At 39.4% G+C, this 19904-nt stretch overlaps 1 protein-coding gene across 1 annotated transcript; it reads right to left on the bottom strand.

The window, feature by feature from the left end:
• Window positions 1–602: 602 nt before the first annotated feature.
• On the bottom strand, window positions 603–17918 carry fxn (frataxin). The gene is made up of 6 exons (XM_034171254.1): window positions 17761–17918; window positions 15602–15670; window positions 7467–7558; window positions 7181–7301; window positions 5203–5300; window positions 603–958 (listed from the first exon to the last, which is right to left on the bottom strand). The coding sequence occupies exons 1-6, from the start codon at window positions 17866–17868 to the stop codon at window positions 820–822; spliced, it is 627 nt and encodes a 208-aa protein (XP_034027145.1). The 5' UTR covers window positions 17869–17918; the 3' UTR covers window positions 603–819.
• Between the last annotated feature and the right edge of the window lie 1986 nt (window positions 17919–19904).

Below are 19904 nucleotides of genomic sequence, written 5' to 3'. Positions count from 1 at the left end.
AAATTAATCACATCATCAAGATGATGTCAGCTAAATACAGTAATTAGCCTATGTGCCAGTTTTGGGTATAACTTTCCTTCTAGATGGAATGTCTACTGATCACTAAGAGTGGTTGTGAATCCTGCCAGGAACTGGGACCACGCCCTGTTCCAGTGCATTGGTGTAGTCACCACATCATGGAAGCGCCCAGGTTCCTGGCTGGCAACCATCCAGGTAGACAATTGGTCCACTCCCACCAGTAGCCATCTATCTACTGCGCCTAACTGATATGTGGGCGAGCCCTTGTGGTTTTCCAGTTGCTGAGGTCCTCAACACTGAGGCACCTGAGCACTGGATTATACAGACAAACAGGCCATAGGACCATATTGTCGTAGCTGATGTTACCTCTCAGTGTTTGTAGCTGAGTCTCTGGTCAAATGGACGTTCCAGCAGTACCCAAAGATTCACCAAAGACATCTAATACCAAAGACACCCAGTCGTCTCATTAAGTCATCATACCGTACCAGTCGAAGCATCATGACCTTGAAGACTTAAGATTTTGGTTGTCAAGAGTGACACCTTTGATTGTGACTGAGATGTGCTCATTCAAAAACTACACCTGCAGGTTTACCGACTGATTTATTCCAAATATATCACCATTCCACATATAGTACAAACATTAAGTCAGGTCACATTTCAAGAAAATATTTTACATTTTAGCTTGTTATATACAGTTGCTCTCTTGAGAGCTATTGTGCAAGTAATTACATGTGAGAAGTCCGTGTTCTTTGATTCTCATATGCTTTAAAGTAGCTGTCTTGGAGGTGACACACACCTTTGTCAGGAATGGGGCAGGTTGGATAAGTCTATGTTGCAACTGAAGATTGCAGAAAACTCTTTAGAAAGCAGCTGGTGGAGACCAACACCATCATGGGTGTAAATCCAGCGTTCGCCTGTCCAGTCATATCTCTTTGGACCACTGAAACGGGAAGAGATCAAAGTACATTTACAACAATACTGCAGACAGCTCAGAGGTGATTCAATGACCAGGACAGAGTTTTGTGCTAATAACAGCGCAGGGGTAACTATAACAGTCACTTAATCACTTAACAATTCTGCATTGAATAATGACACTCAGAAAATAAACATCTTGTGTGATTGTCCAAGTCTAAAAGGTGAATGAGACGGTTCAGAACATCAGCTGTTGCATTTTTACAACATGTTATTGACCCAAGAAGTATCATTATATTGGACGTGTAATCAATCTTATATTCTCTAACGCTTCTGAAATGAGATAGACAGCTGATCTAAACTTTGTAATCCCTGATCACATCCGCAGTTACTTTGGCTTATCCTGGATCACTGTCACTCTCTGTCTTTCCACCGCCCCCGGGTTGTGCAGGGTTTTACAGCAGATAGTTTTCCTGATGCTTTTACAATGGAGAAACCATAGACTGCATATACACCAGACAAAGCCTGAGTGATGTCACCTACAGATTTTCTGTACAAACGGGGAACAGTCGATATGAAGTCCATATCTGGGCACTGCCATGTGACCTTCTGGCTATGTCATGATGAACTCATTAATGCATAAAGGGGTGGAGCGTGGTTGGCTTAGTGTGTAAGGAAGAAGCCTGAACACAGCCCTATCTTCGAGTCTGAACCAGCTATGCTAAAGGTTAATCTTGGTTCTGGTCAGTGGTGGGCACAGATAACCAAAAAATTAACTTTGATAACAGATAATCAGATAACTGAAAAGTTATCTTTGATAAAGATAAAACAATAAACCACGCAAAAATGTATCGGAAGTTACAGATATCCGATAAATTCCAGTATTGTCTGGTACACTTGCAACTACTAAGAAGCTGATTTTGAGTTTTAACACCACAATCGCTTCTGGTAGCATCAAAAGCGACAACAGACCCAAACAATGAGCCCACACTTCTGTCTTTGAACATCTTGCCCCCTGCTGGAAGCTCCAGTTTACTACATGGCTTCCAGCACAGAATCAAGCTGAGAGGAGCCACGAAGCTCAACTCTCTACTCAATCACAAGGCTGCCGTCAGACGGAGTTCTTGGAAAATAAAGCAATGCTGAGTTATGTTTTGGTGTATAAATAAAATGAATACTGATAGAATAACTCCATTAATGTCAATTCTGTCATTTGTACAAAGTTAAAATATAACATATATCTTAACGTTGAATAATGCACTAATTCTGAAGTTTTGTAACAAACAAAGACAGATCGCAAAGGATTCTGGGTAAAATGTGCCTCCGCTAAACACTGATTGGTTGAGTCATTCATTATGTAAACCAACACGTTAATGTGACGTGTGTGGTGTGTCGATGTTTACAGATAAATGTGCTTTTGTAAAATATTCCATTTCTTTATTTGTAAAAACAGGCATTTTCAAAAAAAAAAAAAAAAAAAAAAAAAGCCGTTGTAATTAGATAACCGTCTGATATAACCTGTGTCAAAAATAAATAGAACACTGCCATAATCTACTGGTGCCAGACGTTCAGTACTTAAGGAGGGTTTACACTGTGCGAGTTTTGGTCCTTTTTCAGCTGATTTTTCATTCGTGCGAGAATTTTTTGGAACGCACTGAGTTTCAGGTTAATCCCGCGTCCTGCATCATTTAGCATACATGGAGTAACGAGATGCGTTTAACATCTCACGACCACCTCCTGATCGGCGATTGTATGGTCAGATGAAAATCAAACCTGTTTGATATTCTGGTCGGCCATCTTAAGGGTATCCCGCTGCTGAAGAGCTACAAGCATCCAACCTCTCGCACTGTGCATGTGCAAACACCGCAGACCTGTCTTGTAATTTTTTTGTTTTGTTTTTTTTTTTACTTTGATGTCTCCCATCGAGAGTTTTTGTAAAAAATAAATGTAAATTAAATTTGAAAAAAATGCTTCTGTTTACGTTTTGCTTCTGGAAACACGAGGCCGACATGTAGTTTTTGAACATACAATGTGTGTGAGAACATAAATTGTGTGTTCTGAACTTTTACACCGTGCGGTTCTGTCGTACAGTTTGAGCTGGAACCGAGTACAGTGATTGAAAATATCAGCCCAGCTTCAGGGCGAATACTGCCATGAACACTACTGGCCAGTAGATGGTAGTAGAGACCGTAAAAACTTGCCAAAACAAAATTCCAGATAATCCGTGTCTGCTACATTTAAGATACGTGGAATTTAATAAACGCAAACACAATAATGTCTATAAACCCAGAGAATATATTCACGAGAATTTTAGGCACTAGCATTTAATGCTGTTGTCTGTGGAGCCTGATCAGAGTGTCTGAATGCATTTCTCATGTCGTGAACGTACTGAGATTACCCTACCATACCCATAATGCACCTGGACACAGCATGTCCACACTAAAACCTTAAAAATTAGCGCATTACTTTAAAACTAAAAGATATATCTGATATTTTCACTTTAGAAAACTTCAGACGTGACGTTAATTTAAATAACTTGTCTGAAATTAGTTTGGCTAAAATTTGAACCATAAGTTAAAAATGTATGCCTCTGGATGACTTGGGTGATATTGCCCACATATCAGTATGGGGTTAAAAGAAATGAGTTTTTTTGTGTGTGACCAGTTCTCCTTTGACTGCAGAGGACAGAGCGGTTTCCTCTCAAAGCAGCTCTCCTCTGTTTGCAGAAGGTAGAACTACACATCTGCTACGAAACATTTAACAGGTAGCCTATAGCAGTCTGCCTCTCGGTAGGAGGGGTCTGGTTAGGTTTAAAACTCCAGCTTTTGTGACTTCTTGATTATTCTTCTCTACAAGAGTCAAGACAGAAGTCAGACCACCAGAGCAAGAATTTTAGCTGAGGAAGCTTCTGCGATTTGAAGCGAAACGTCCTCGCGTCAAGCAACCCTTTCCAGTCGAAGATTCAAGCTTCTCTACTATAAATCCATAAACAAATGTAGAAATAAATAATAAGTTTCCTGTGAACACCTAGTGACTCTCACACTTCATCCCTGTATCCCATGAAAACACATTCCTTATATTTTGTTTAAACTGTTGAATGTTTGGACACTGCTTTAACTCCTCATTCATACCGTTCCACAGTGTCACCCCACAGAATGAAATGCAGAATCATTTCTTGTTTGTCCAGATTTTGTTTATTGTGAAGTTGTATTTCCCTCGTAATTGATATCCCCCTCTCGATCCTTAAACAATTTCTATGTTTTTTGGTAAAAGGTCATTTTTTGCCTTGTACAAGATCTGTGCTGTTTGGAATTGTACTATGTCTGTTAATTTGAATAGTTTTGATTTTAAGAAGAGTGAGCGAGTATGGTCTTGATAGCCGACATTATGAATGACCTGTATTGCCCTTTTCTGAAGAATAATTAGTGATTTCATTGAACTCATATAGTTATTACCCCAAATTTCTACACAGTAATTTAATTTATGATACAGAACATGTTTTGCTTTGTTTAACAGTGAAATGCTTCTTGATAATTTGATTTGTGTATATTTGATGTGTGGTTTCCAACTGATCTTCTCATCTATTGTTACCCCAAGTAATTTATTTTCATCAACCTTTTCAATCTGCACCCAATCTATCTGTATTCGTACTTGCTCAGTGGTTCTGCAGTTCCCCAATAACATTAGTTTTGTTTTATTTAAGTTCAATGACAATTTGTTTCCGTTAAATCATATTTTCAATTTGTTCATTTCTTCAGTGATTTCCTCTACCATTTCTTTTAAATTCTCCCCAGAACATTAAATATTTATGTCATCAGCAAACAACACCAGTTCGAGTATCTTTGACACCTTACAAATATCATTAATATACAATATAAATAGTTTGAGCCCCAACACTGACCCCTGTGGTACCCCACAAACAATGTCAAAACATTCAGTACTGACATCACCCATCTTAAACTGCTGTCTCTGTTGTAAATAGCTTCTAACCCAGTCTGATACAATACCTCTGATGCCATATCTTTCCAGTTTTTTAATTAATATGTCATGGGTGATTGTGTCAAAGGCTTTCTTAATGTCAATAAATATTACAACTACATATTTCTTTTGTTCAATGGCGGACTTAGGCGAATTTCATGTATTTGTAATAAAATGCTGAAAATGACAGACAGAGCCTCTGAGCTACCTATGATACAAGAGGCGGAGACACTGGGCTAAAAAGCAAATAAAATAAATTAACCACTTTAAAGAATGATGTGATGAAAGTCTTACCTGCTTGGAGAAGAAAGCCAGATCTGTTTATTTGGTGCCTGTTTGTTGATGACATAGGTCCCGTGGTCACCGTCGACCTTGACTGTCAACACGCCACTCTACACAAAGGTTAGAGTGACATCAATGATACGTAGAGCTGAAAACATCAGCTGACACAACAACTGATTTTACTGTACCTGACTAAAAAGAAAAAAATGTAGTGCTGAAACAATAGACTGATCAGTTACTTAAGCAGAAAAAGAACTGTAAACGATCATAATAATCAATTACACCCCGTGACAAAGAGTCCATTCTGCATCCCTTGTGGGAGCAGGAAAGTGGGAAAACACCACAGGATATCGTAGAAATGCACAGTGCACTCCAGGACCTTACAAGGCACGCTTGGCAGTTGCACATTACACGCCACTGTCTCCATGGTCACCGTGAAATATGGAGCTGCACCTGACAAATGCAGTCTCCAAGCCTGGAGGATGCTGAAATACTGCACAGGTCATGCCAAGACCACTGGAAGCTGAATGATCAAGGCTGTGTGCCGTAATTTTTATGAATAAAGTTGATTTTGTAAAGTGTTGTTGTAAAGCGCAAAAGGAGTTCCTTGTTAGCTGATTTTGGCCGAGTTCATCAGAACGTTTTGTGCGTGTTCAAAACTTTGAGCAGAGATCAGGCGGAAAGCTTTGTCTTATACTTTTACTACGGCTGATGATTCATTCTGGGCTTCTGAAAGCTCCGGTGTCAATTCAGCAGAAGCGGACATGCAGCTCAGCTCAGCTGTCAGTGAAGGCACGCGGCACGTCAGGAAAGTAATCCACGCCACAATTACTGTTATGATGACAACCCGCCATGTACCTGACAGCACCTGCATGAGAACATCTTGCGTGGAACATTTTAATATATAAGTAGGCACATGAAGTTCAGTGTGGACTCATCATCAGCTTAGTCTTTTTCCATGATTTTGTATAATCCAGAGGTATCATAGAGCTCCGTGTGGAGCTCCGGTCAGAAAAGGACAAAGTGAGTTTTCTTTCTGAACAGGACAGCAGCCATGTGACTTCTTTCAGTCCCTGCAATGGTTTTTTAAAGAAAATCTGTTTCTATTTTTTCCTGGCTGTCAGTTGTTTTCCAGCCATAGAAAGTCCAGTGAAAGGTGTTAATTACCCACTAATGTCATTTTTCTGATGATTTAGCCCGACGCCGCCCGCTTGAATGATGGAGAACCACACACGTACAAAATAAATACAAACTGCATGCTTAATGCTGACAAATTATACTGTATTTGTTGTCTTTCTGCTGCCTGATTCTGATTTTTTTTTCCTCTGCGTTTGAGGTGCAGGTCCATCCAGAGATTGGAGTGGGTGTCTTTTTCTGCAGGCCTCCCGTCCTATGTACCAGCATGGACTCCCAAAATTTCCCATAAATTTGTATTGTAATTTGTGTCTGTAACATGGCCCAAGCAGAAGGTCACCCCTTTGAGTCTGGTCTGCTTGACGTTTCTTCCTCAGAGGGAGTTTTTCTTTACCACCGTCCCCTGTGTTCTTGCTCTGGGGGTTGGCAAGGTACTTGTGTGAAGCGTCTTGAGTTAACTTTGTTGTGATTTGGTGCTATATAAATGAAATCAATTAAATGCTTTGAGACCATGGCAAACTCTGCTCCAACCCACCATATATGTCTGTAAACTGGGGAAAATGTAACATCATTAGGATCACCTCCAAGCCCCCAACTCCACGGGAGACAATGATGATGCACAAGGGACGCTGAAGCAGTTACACAGAAAGATGTCTTAGATGTCACTTCTGCGTCTCAGCAAAGTTTTAGAATGCACAAAGGACTAACAAATAATGCCGTCTTATGCAATGTGGCCCTTAATCCATGAAGCTGCTTATGAAGGAAAATTACATTCTGAATGTTCAGATTCTCTGTGAGGAGTTACTGTTCTTCCCCTTTAATATCACTGTGTGTGTTTGTGTGTTAGCCAACTTACAGCAAATAAAACGTCATAATCGGCTCCAGTAAAAGCTTCGTCTGTCAGGTCTTCAAAGTAGTCAGCCAGGGCGTCTAAAGTCTCATCTACAAGCTTCTCGTATGCAGCTTCTGACAGCTCACTGTGAAAAAACCGTTCATCAAAAAGGTTTAATCTTGACCTTCTCACATGCAAAGTTACTCCAAGCGACACAAAATCATGTGCTGAAAATGTACAACAGAGAGGTGAATCAACAAGGTGAAATTAGGCTTGAATGTGGTCCATTCCATACGGTCTGCTGAGTTACCTTTTCTGTCCAGAGGTGGCTTTTTCTAGTCTGAGGGATGTCAGATGCACGTATCTCCTCGTACAACTGCCATAAGCTCTGCTTTCAGACAACTAACACAACAGAAACAACAGAATCAGACCAAAAACAAACAAAAAACTAGTTTTGTGATAAAGGACAAAAAATGTCCCCGACTCCCCCACCTGGTTTTTCCATGCTTATTGGTTGTATTTATACACGAATTAACAAAGTAGTCAACCACTGTATTGAAGAGATCAACAGGTCTGTTGATACATGGTTTTACCCAATACGATGGACACAGATATATCAAAACTAGGGCCGGACCAATATATAGGTTAGTTAACCAATATGAGCTTTTCATAACTATATGGCCGTTATTTTTGCCAATATAAAAACTTTTATTTTAACAAATAATGCAGAAAAACAATTTGTCAGTTGGAAATAATGATACCGCATAGTCCAGCAGAGGGTGCTCTGACGGCATTGCTTACAATGCTGTCAACCATGGCTGGGACCCCATCACCCCTTGGTCGCATTAGCTACAACACAAAAGCCAAAGTGACCAACAGCCATTAATTTTCAGTCAGAGTGGACATTTTACAGCAGCAAGATAAAAGCAGCAAAATCAAGCCTCAACTACAAGGCTTTGTCATAAGGGCCTGACAATGAAATACTTGGTATCACTGACATTGTTTTATCTATGTATCGGCAGACACTTTGGTATTGTACAACCCCAATTCCAGTGAAGTTAGGATGTAGTGTAAAATGTAAATAAAACAGAATACAATGATTTGCAAATCCTCTTCAACCTATATTTATTTGAATACACCACAAAGACAAGATATTTAATGTTCAAACTGATAAAATTTATTGTTTTTGTGCAAATATTTGCTCATTTTGAAATGGATGCCCTCAACATGTTTCAAAAAAGCTGGGACAGTGGTATGTTTACCACTGTGTTATATCACCTTTCCTTCTAACAACACTCAATAAGTGTTTGGGAACTGAGGACACTAATTGTTGAAGCTTTGTAGGTGGAATTCTTTCCCATTCTTGCTTGATGTACGACTTCAGTTGTTCAACAGTCCGGGGTCTCCATTGTCGTATTTTGCGCTTCATAATGCACCACACATTTTCAATGGGTGACAGGTCTGGACTGCAGGCAGGCCAGTCTAGTACCTGCACTCTTTTACTACGAAGCCACGCTGTTGTAACACATGCAGAATGTGGCTTGGCATTGTCTTGCTGAAATAAGCAGGGAGGGACGTCCCTGAAAAAGACGTTGCTTGGATGGCAGCATGTGTTGCTCCAAAACCTGGATGTACCTTTCAGCATTGATGGTGCTATTACAGATGTGTTAGTGCCCATGCCATGGGCACTAACACACCCCCATACCATCACAGATGCTGGCTTTTGAACTTTGCGCTGGTAACAATCTGGATGGTCTTTTTCCTCTTTTGTCCAGAGGACACAACGTCCATGATTTCCAAAAACAATTTGAAATGTGGACTCATCAGACTACAGCACATTTTTCCACTTTGCACCTGTCCATTTCAAATGAGCTTGGGCCCAGAGAAGGCGGCGGCATTTCTGGATGTTGTTGATGTATGGCTTTCGCTTTGCATGGTAGAGTTTTAACTTGCACTTGTAGATGTAGCGACGAACTGTGTTAACTGACAATGGTTTGCTGAAGTGTTCCTGAGCCCATGTGGTAAGATCCTTTACACAATGATGCCAGTTTTTAATGCAGTGCTGTCTGAGGGATCAAAGGTCACGGGCATTCAATGTTGGTTTTCGGCCTTGCTGCTTACGTGTAGAAAGTTCTCCAGATTCTCTGAATCTTCTGATTATATTATGGACTGTAGATGATGGAATCCCTAAATTCCTTGCAACTGAACACTGAGAAACATTGTTCTTAAAATATTGGACTATTTTTTCACGCAGTTGTTCACAAAGTGGTGATCCTCGCCCCATCTTTGCTTATGAATGGCTGAGCCTTTTGGGGATGCTCCTTTTATATCCAATCATTACACTCACCTGTTTCCAATTAGGTATTCTTTGAACATTCATCAACTTTTCCAGTCTTTGTTTGCCCCATCCCAACTTTTTTGAAACGTGTTGCAGGCATCCATTTCAAAATGAGCAAATATTTGCACAAAACAATAAAGTTTATCAGTTTGGGGTTGTAAATTTTTTTTCCCCACCACCACCACCACCACCACCACAATTCAGTAAACGAGAAATCCATTTTATGCAAATGCTAAATGAATTGGCACAGCGACTACCCATCTGAATGAAGACATGTGATTGCAGTGTGATGTACATTGGTTGGTTGTTATATTTATAGTTATTTATAATGAAGTTTATTTTAAACCGTAAAAATCAAGCCTCAACTACATTTCTTTGTCATAAGAGCTTGACAATGAAATGCTTGGTATCACTGCCATTGTTTTATCTATATATCGGCAGATACTTTGGTATTGTAAATTTTTTTTTCACTCCCTAATATCGTATTGGCCTCCCATAAGTCCACACTGGTCAGGCTCTAAAGCTACGGTCACATTAGCTGCAAGCAGGGGCGCCGCCAGGGATTTTGGGCCCCATGAAAAGAAATGTTACTGGGCCATCCCCATATCTGTCAGTATTATAATTGTATTAGGGGCATCTCTGGGCTCCTGTCAATCAGGGCCCCTAGAATCCTTCTCCTTATTCTCCCCTTTTCGGCACCCCTGGTTGCAAAAGACAGAGGCAAAGTGACAACTTGCCATTCATTTTCAATCAGAGTGGACGTCTGGCAGTGGTAAGAGACAACAGTCGCTCTGCTGCCAGCTAGGCGGCCAAAACAGACCTGAAGTCTATTTTATGGAAATATTGAGTGGCGTGTCACAGTGACTGCCAATCTGAATAAATAGGCAGGGTAACGTCAGCTGGCTAATCGCTCAAACAAACTAATTCAAGATGGCAGAAAATGCTCAGAAATAATTTATTTCTGTATAAATCTAATACTTTTCTCACATATTTTACAGAGGATAGTGCAAAATAAACACTTCTAAATCTAAAAATGCTAGTTTGTAACCAGATAACAACTCTGAAGTGATTTACAAGACATCTTATGGAGATGTTAGCGTGCACGCCCTGCGCACACCCATCAAGCCACAAAACACACTGCTAATGTGACCATAGCATAACAAAAACAACAATTACAAGCAAAGCGACATCCTTGAAGACATCAGACTGAAATTATTTTCCTTCAGGCACTTCATATGGTGTGCTACTGTGTGAAGTTTAAATGCTTTGCTTAATTGCAGTTTAAATGTTAGTTGCACTTGAAAGAATCGTGAAGAGATTCCAGATAACAACTTCATTTATATAGTGCTTTCATAAATCATAGCACTGAACAAGATAAACCTCAGAAGTAAAACTGCAACACAAAAAAATCACACATAAAAAATTTCACTAAAAACCAATACAAACGGGTAGAAATTTCAAATGAAAAAGCTAATAAAACCAAACCCTCAAACATACTTGTACAACTACATATCCTCATTAAACTTAATGAGTAGAAAATAAATAAGTCTCGAGTCTGGAACTTTAAAGTACTCACAGAACTTGCAGCTTAATTTCAGCTGGTAGATGAACAGACAAGGCTGATTCCTATACATCCCCCAAAAATCTGTTTGCAGGGAGTAAATTCAAGTCAGTCTACCTCAGTACTGGAACAACAAGGTGTGATGAGAAGAGAATTTAGAACTAGCATGTTGCCAGTGGGGATCCACGGGCTCTAGACTGGGTAGTGTTCATAAAATAGGCAGCTGAAATTTTTCAAGGGTAATAAATTGTACAAAATTTCTATAATGAGTGTGAATGACGTGCGAGTCCAGAATGTTTTTAGAACCTAGTTTTTCAAGGAAAAACTCAAACCTTTTATTTGCTGTTAAGTAATTTTTTTTAATATATTTATAAGTTGTTTAGGTTCTTGTTATCATGTACACACTATCATCATCATTATTATCAGAATTATTATTATTACTTATTTTATTATTAGTTCTATTTTGTCATTTGATTTTTTAATGGACTACAATGGAAATAAGTGTTTTTCACTTTCTTATGTCATCCATGTATTTTTAACATATGTTAAAAATACATGGAATATTATGTACCTCCATTGAGCTTACTAAATAAAATCATGCATACACGTTCACAGACACCACTTCACTTTTAAGATGATCTACCACCCCCTGCTGGAATAGCATGTGAGTCCAGAATGTAATTATCAACATGCATTGTTCAGTGTAGTTAGCTAATATCCGTGGTTTCCCCAGAAATATTTGCACAAACACACATGCACACACGTACACAGACACCACTTCCCTTTTAATATATAGATGATTTACCGCCCCCTACTAGAATAGCATGTGTCCAGAATGTAGTTAGCAACGTTCCATTGTTCAGTGTTGTTAGCTAATATCCATAATTTCTCCAAAGCGCATCCTTGATCTAAAATACGTAAGCATACCAAATGGCAAATATCAGCTCTCCCCAGTTTCTCTGTAATTGAAGCCATACACACGCGCAAACGCATGCACTGGGTACCTGGCTATTAATATATAGATGTGAGTTTTTCTTCTTGGTATTTATGCATGTTCAGCAACAGAATACTTTTTGTAGCACACCAGGAAACAAATATTACAAAATTATTTTTAAAAATACAGGTTTTCTGTGTTCTCATTAATTCAACTATTTTTTAAAGCCGCACTGGACAATCTGCTGAGCTGTTGCTGTGACTGCTGTCTGTAGTCAGAGACAGCAGAGTTCTGGATCACTCTGTGTCACAAATTAAGCTGGCTGCTTTTTACATCTGCATGGGATTTCATTCAGAATATTTCACTGTGAAACACGGCTTTAAAACCCGAATTACATGCTGGAAGCATAGCATGCAACATGGTCACAGTGGTGCGGTAATCCCAACATGACATAAGGTGATGATCGCACACTCAAAACCACATATTATAGCTCTGGCCTGTAACAATCAAGCCACACAGATTCTTGTTGTCTGAGTTAAATGAGATTATTTTTACTGACTGTGATCAGACATGAAAGTAGGGTGAGGTTAAAAAAAAAATAAAAATAAAAAAAAAATCTAGGATGAGGTACAAAAATGGTGCATTTTGAGCACAATTTTAGGGATGAATGGAACAAAGAAAGTCCATATTTGTTCACCAAAATGTTTGTATTTGACATATTTACACAGAGTGAAGGTAGTAGTCGCAGGAAAAAAAAAAAAACTTGTAGTCCTCATTTCCATTCCAACAAAAAAAAAAAAAAAAAAAAAAAAAAAAAAAAAAAAAAAATCAGCGCAAGGGCACAGTTATGCAAAATTTAAAAATGACACATCAGTGCACGGTAAACTGACTGAACAATATTCAGTTAAACTTTTTTGAACTAATATTCAATAGTAGAATAAATTTGTCATTCATAGCTATGTAGATTCAAAATGATGAGGTTCAAGATGAAATGTTATGAGGTAAAAAAAAACATTTTTAACATTACATGACAGTGCTGCTTTATCATATATCAGTGAGAATGAAACAGCTTAGATTGAGCTAAGTTATTATCGAGCCAATAGCACACCTGAACCACTTGGGGACCCAAATCAACACAGAATTTAACTGTTTTATTGTAATTTTAAGCCATTTCCAGGTCGCAATAAGTGAGTGGGTGACTGGCTTTTTAAGCACACTCAACACATGATCTCAGCAAAAACCCAATATCAAGGAAAAAACCATCACTTCATGAACATAAGAAAACTGGGAAATAATAATTTTTCAATATACAACCAATTATTCCTTTATCCCAATTCACCGCGTTGTCAAACTACGGGTTCACATTTTGCGATACAACTAAAACAAAGCAAAATGGCGGCAGATGGATTTGTTGTAGCCAGTGTTTAATCAGTTTACAGCCATTGATTAGGGACACAAAACATTAATTTTTACAAAGAACTGACCGTTGATAGCCTTCTTTGCAGCAAGAAACATCATTGGAAGTTGTTGCGCTGATTTCACCAACTTTCGGGCAATTTTGTGTTTCACTGTTTTGGTATGGTCAGAGGCACTGTACTTCAAGTGGTCATGACACCAGATGCATTCCGCAATCCCGGCCAGCTTTGGCTTCCTCACACCATCTGAGGAATAACCAGAGTTTGTCCTTTTTCCTCCAGCCATAACCATTTAACTTGTTTTTGATTTTGCCATCAATCAGCACAACGTTGTACATGCCTTTTTCCATGTGGTCTGGCATTTTGAACAAAAGTCAGATTTCATTGTCAATCCTAATGTGGTTTCAGCGATTTAGTGGCATCGGATTACCATGAAATACACCATGTTACGCACGATCCTATTGGCTGTCATTTGTTGTGAAAGTGTCGTGACACGGACCCACAACAGGGGGCGTTAATGAACAGACAATGGATAAGCCAAAAGTAACAATTTAATGTTGTGAATCGCACAACGACGTACAGACAATAACAATATGGTGGACTGTCAATCATACACCAGGTGACGTGTGGGCAGGCTCGACGATAGAAGACGCCTGGGGAGAGAAGAGCCGGATCCCCACACAGCTTCCACCACCAACGGAGCTGAAGAACACCGGAGCCGCCAAGCCCTGCGCCCCAGGTGGCCGCTGTCTTCAGCAGTCAGACCCGGTACTGCTGGCAGAAAATAGAGACAGTCCTGATGAGTGTGAGTTCGCACACTCAGTAATCCCACAGTCAGTGTTTAGTTAGGAGGGAGCACCTCCACCTCCAATCACACACTCGTGCAGCTCCTGTTTTACCACTTATCTGGTTTGGGGTGTGAGGCGAAGCCGTCGCAGATCACACCAAACGTCAATCCCACAGATAAGGACACACCAGGAAAACGGCTGCAAAGAAGTTCAGATTAATACTCAATTTGAGTCAGCAGAGAAAATTACCTGAATGGTAGCTGATTTCTCGGCGAGGAGGTGGAGTTGCAGTCCGGCCTTTATGGTGATGGTGATGAGATGAATGAGTGACAGCTGGTGCTGAGGATGAGTGACAGCTGTCACTCCCAGTGGCTCCAGCGCCCTCTCTGCTTGAAGCCCGCACTCCAAGCAGGGCGCCATCTGGTGGTGGTGGGCCAGCAGTACCTCCTCTTCAGCGGCCCACACAACAGTCATTGCCTGTGATTCCCATATGAACATCGCCAGTTGACCAGTCAGACATCTCACAAGGAATCCCCCCTAGGGGAAGTATGCAGTGGCTGATCAAGAGCACTAAGGCCGTCATTTGCGGTGGAGCTATAGAGCAATCCATGAATCTGCACGATGGCTCGCAAAAAAGCAGAAATCTGCATTTTCACAGGAAAATTACATGTCTGTATAATGCAGGAACCACATGCTCTGGAATAAACAGACTTTTTTAAAAACAGTATAGTTATCATCAACACATGAAAACCATCAGTATCCAATAACGTAACAATAGCTGCTGAGATACACATCTAAAATGAAACAGAAAAAGCAAAAATGGCAAAACAAAAATTAAATAAATCCAATAATATATTTTCTGTACATCTGTCTCTTTTAACACAATTTTCTGAATATGAATATCATTTTCATACTGGAAAACAGATCTATTCTAGCCCACAGATCAAATCTACTGTGGGCTTGTGGCAATCTACAGTTTGCCAGAAGGCAAACTGTAACTGAAATTTCCTATCTTCTTTTGAAGAAAACCCTTTACTTCTCTGTGCCACTCTACCACGAAGCTGTCAAACATGATGCTGTGAAGAGAGAAAAGTGCAACTTTTCTCTCTTCACAGCTACAGAAGCCTGTAACTCCTTCAGAGTTGTCACAGGTGTACAAAGGTGCTGCATAGTTAGAGCTGTAGATTTGTATGTCCCTCAGTTAAATTTACCATGTTAAAGGGCCACTTCAATAGGAAAATTACTGATCTTATTGAGTGCACATGCATGCACAAAGGCAGTCACAAGGACTGTGTATCCTGCAGAGCAACATGGCGAGGGCAATCATAATACTGAGTATCCACAGAACGCAATTCCACTCTGGATGCTTAAGAGTTTGTGGGGAAAAAAGGTCAGGAAAGAGAACTTACCCAAGCTTGGCCATTATTTGATAGTAGACAAATGTTTGGGTGAATTGTTAAGCCAGATATGCTCCTGATCTAAAACAGAAGACAGAACTCTGAATTAAACAGAGTGCAGCAGAATAGGTTAGTAGGTTAGTCAAAAAGAAAATACAAATACTGTATTCGCCTATTCTGATAACAAATCATAACTCATTAATAATTTGGATTAATTTTTCAAAAACAATTGCCAGTTATTCTCTGGTTGTACCTTTTGAAACAGATTTTGTCGTATTTCATTGTTTTCCATCACTCTGGGTGTGTGTGTGTGTGTGTGTGTAATAGATTGGGCCTATATTTAAAAATTTGTTTCAAATATTTTTATTATGAAGCATAAGAACAGCAATAATACAAATAGTGTATAATGGATATCTTGGTTCTTTTTAACAACACTATACCAAAAGACAAACAGAATAAAACAACAAAAGAACAGAAATAACACCAGCAGACAAGCAAAATCAAACAACACAAATAGACACATCATCGAAACCAATAACAATAACAAAAAAAAAGAAAAAAAAAGAAAACAATCTTCCCCACCCACCCCTGCAGAGTGCTACTTGAATCCTAACTATTCATCCTGGGCCTATATTTAAAAAATAAAATAGCTTGGGCCTATATTTAAAACAAATTAAGACTGCACACAAAATGCAGGGAAAGCGTGAAGTTGTAGATACAATCCAGATAAACTAATAGGAATAAGTAGATTACATTTATAAACTCACTGGGGGGGGGGGGGGGGGGGGGCTATCCCAGCAGTTACAGGGTGTGAGATGAGGTGCACCATGGACAGGACACCAGTCTGTCACAGGGCCACATACAAACCAACAGTCACACACGCGCACACACCTACGGACAATTTAAAGATTCCAATGCACCTAGCCTGCATGTGTTTGGATGTGGGAAGAAACCGGAGCACCCGGAGGAAACCCACACAAACACGGGAAGAACATGCAAACTCCACACAGAAAGGCCACAGGTGGGCATCGATCCCATGACCTCTTTTTGCTGTGAGACAACAGCACTAACCACTAAACCACCTTCCTGCCATGATGGACATTGCATGAGACAAAATTCTTGTACATTCTGTGTGTGTTTGTTCATCCTGTCTCCAATAAAGCTTTAAACATAAGTTTATATAGTTTATATATATCGTTTATATAGTTTTATAAAAAAGCCATCAAAGTGTTTGCTAAAAAGCCATATTCCACTTCATTACTGTGAAATTCTGGAGAAATACCATCTTTTAAGTTTTAACAACTTTATAATGTTTAAGCGTGCTTATCTCATCTATAAAACTCTCCATGGCCTAGCCCCACCTCCTCTGGAGGAATTTATTAGGCATAGAGATCCTAACCTCGGGACTCAGTCTGCTTCTAGAGGGGACTGTGAGGTGCCCCTCAGACAAACTGCCACAGGACAAAACACCATCTCTGTGAAGGGTTGTACAAACTGGAACAGCCTTCCAACAAGGATACAAGACAGTCCCACCCTGAGTGCTTTTAAAAATGAACTTAAAAAAGGGCTCAAAAACTATCAAATCTGTCAACACAGGTGAGATGTATTGTACATAATCTCATGTTTTGTTTTAATTTATTTATTGTAATTGTTTGTTGTCTGTCTGAGGACTACAGATGGAAAGTAGCTTTTAGCTAAATCAGGCATATTTACACTAAGGCATGAAAATGTACAAAGTGTTCATTAATGTGCATTGTCATCAAATAAATAAATCAATTAAGGATAAAAACTGCTTTACAATTTTACCAATCTGAAATAAAAAAAACTACGTAAATAACCCTTTGCACAATAACAATTAGAAATTATAAAGCAACTAACATCAAAACCAAATATAGACAAGACAAACATAAAATATTAAAATAAACTGAGTTACAATAACAATTTATAAACTACAAAAATGTGTTTTGAGTTTGGCTTTAAAAAAAGAATTGAGATGTGACTGGAACGTCACAACTCCAGATTTCTAATTTTAATTATTTCGGATCATTAAAATATTAAGGTTATAGACTTTTATTGATTTGGGGGCAGAGGACACAGTTAGCTAACGCTAGCATGTCTAGCTAACATTAGTTACACACAGCGCGTGTGCTGGTCCGGACTCGGATGTATACCTGGTCAGACAAGCTCCCGCTCCTCTGTACTGTCATCATTCTGAGTCGCGTTTTTGTGCCATTTAAACACTTTAAGTAGAAATAAGGACATTTACGAAACAGAGCCATGGTAACGCACCACCAGATGTTGCGTCTTCTTCTTCTGTCGAGTTTATTGGCGGTTTGCAAACCGACATGGTGCATTACCGCCACCAACTGTTAGGGTGTGGAGAGAAATGTTCTAAATGAAAAATGAAATGAGAAATGAAATGTTCTATTGAATAACCCTCTTTCTTTTAAATATGCAGTGACATGGCTCCAAGCAGGTGGTGTCAGTGTAGAAAAAGAAAGTAATCCCTGAAGTGTTAAACTGTTCTGTCCTAGTGTTCTGACACTGTAACAGAATTCTTCGTCTGTTGTTGTATGTTTGGCACTCTGGTAACGTGCTTAACCATCTCCCCTCTGCTGCACCTCAAACACCTGCCGGTTTCATGTTTTCCAGTGATGAGATTTGTCCCACATCAAACATACTGAAATATACTGTTGTTGTAGTTTAAATAAGCTTTGAAGACTCTCATTGATCAGGTCTGGTCTACAGATTTGCCATTTGAAATGCTGATTAATGCTCCCATTGAATCTGAACAGATGACCTGGTGACTGAACTTCATCTCCTCTACCCACCACAGGGTGAGCAAAATTACTAGCAGTTCCACAGAAAAGCCAGCAAAATGATGTTTTTTCTGGTCGATTTATAGAATTGGGGAATATAAACCACTGCTCTTGTCTTTCCTGTGACTGGATCTTTAGACCCATCTGTAAATATTTGATATTATAAATCTGTATATTTCATATTAAGGTACCACTGAACTAGACCGTCCATCTCACAGTACTTATTACTTCAAGGGACTGTACACACTCCCTTGTGGAACTCCATTGTCTGTTGGATAAATCCTAGAGTGGGCTACACACACACAAACACAGGGTGGGGTCCATAAGTATTTGGACAGTATCACAATTTGTGGAGTTCAAATGAGACAATCAACATGTGTTTGTTGGTTTTAATTCTGAAGGTTTAATAATAATAAAAAAAATCCCTCTAACCTTTGAAGAAATTATGACCTTTTGTATACATGGTCCATCCATTTTCGGAGACCATAAGTATTTGAGCAAACCAAATGCAACTTCATTGCAAAGTGACTCAGAAGATGTAAAATTTTACACGAAAGACCTGACCTGACCAAGTTTGCCTGACAATTTACATATTTATCACAATTTTAGTCATGTTAGTCAAACCGGGGATTACGACCACGATGACACAAGTTCAAGACAAAATGTCACAGCTGTGAGCCACATTCTCCTTCCTGCCGAAGGAAAAAAAAAATTGGGTGAACGTCTGCTGCAGGGCATATGGGCAACTCCCGCAACTCTAAAAAGCCTAGGTCCAGACATCAGAAAGTCACTGTTATCAAGATGGACTTATGTTCTGTTGTGTGTGTATGTACTATTTTGTAACTTGCAGCGTATCTGGGAATTGCCTGGATATGACATTTCATAGACATTTGTGATTGTTTTGACTCTGACAGTCCAGCTTTGTAGTTGACAGGATCACATTCTGGACATCCAGGATAACATCTGGGGCTGCAGCCTGCAGAAAACTCCTTTTGGGGGTTGTTGGTGGGCTAAACAGTGAAAAAGATACCATGTTGCTGCTCTATGTAGGAGTAACGCTGCTCGTTGTATCAGGATCAGTAGAATCTCAGGAAGGGAAACGTTCTATCTAGTTGACCCAGAGGGGGCGCGCTTCCACTCACAGCACATTTGTGCTTTGTAGTTTCTCCACTGGTGTTTGTGTGCACATTTTTCTAAAGACAAGCTGGTAATTTCACACTTTGCATAGAAATGTTTGTATGCACAGTTTACGCTAATAAATGAGGCCCCTGGTTTTCTGAGTAATGGTCAATGATTTCTTTACTGTTTAGTGTAAATTCAATTTTCCAACATACCTGCACTTATCACACAACATTAACAAATAATAAAGTACAGTTTGTCAACAGTGTTTTAAATGTTATAAAAATATATTCAAAGTATTTCCCACAGCATTAAATTAGAAAACAAAAAGGAGCATAGGTGAATTTATTTTCCCTCATTCTACTATAACCAAAGTG

This window comes from Thalassophryne amazonica, chromosome 5, assembly GCF_902500255.1.
Source record: "Thalassophryne amazonica chromosome 5, fThaAma1.1, whole genome shotgun sequence".
Lineage (NCBI taxonomy): Eukaryota > Metazoa > Chordata > Actinopteri > Batrachoidiformes > Batrachoididae > Thalassophryne > Thalassophryne amazonica.
The sequence above is the reverse complement of the archived record's forward strand: the minus strand, read 5'-3'. Positions and strand labels throughout refer to the sequence as shown.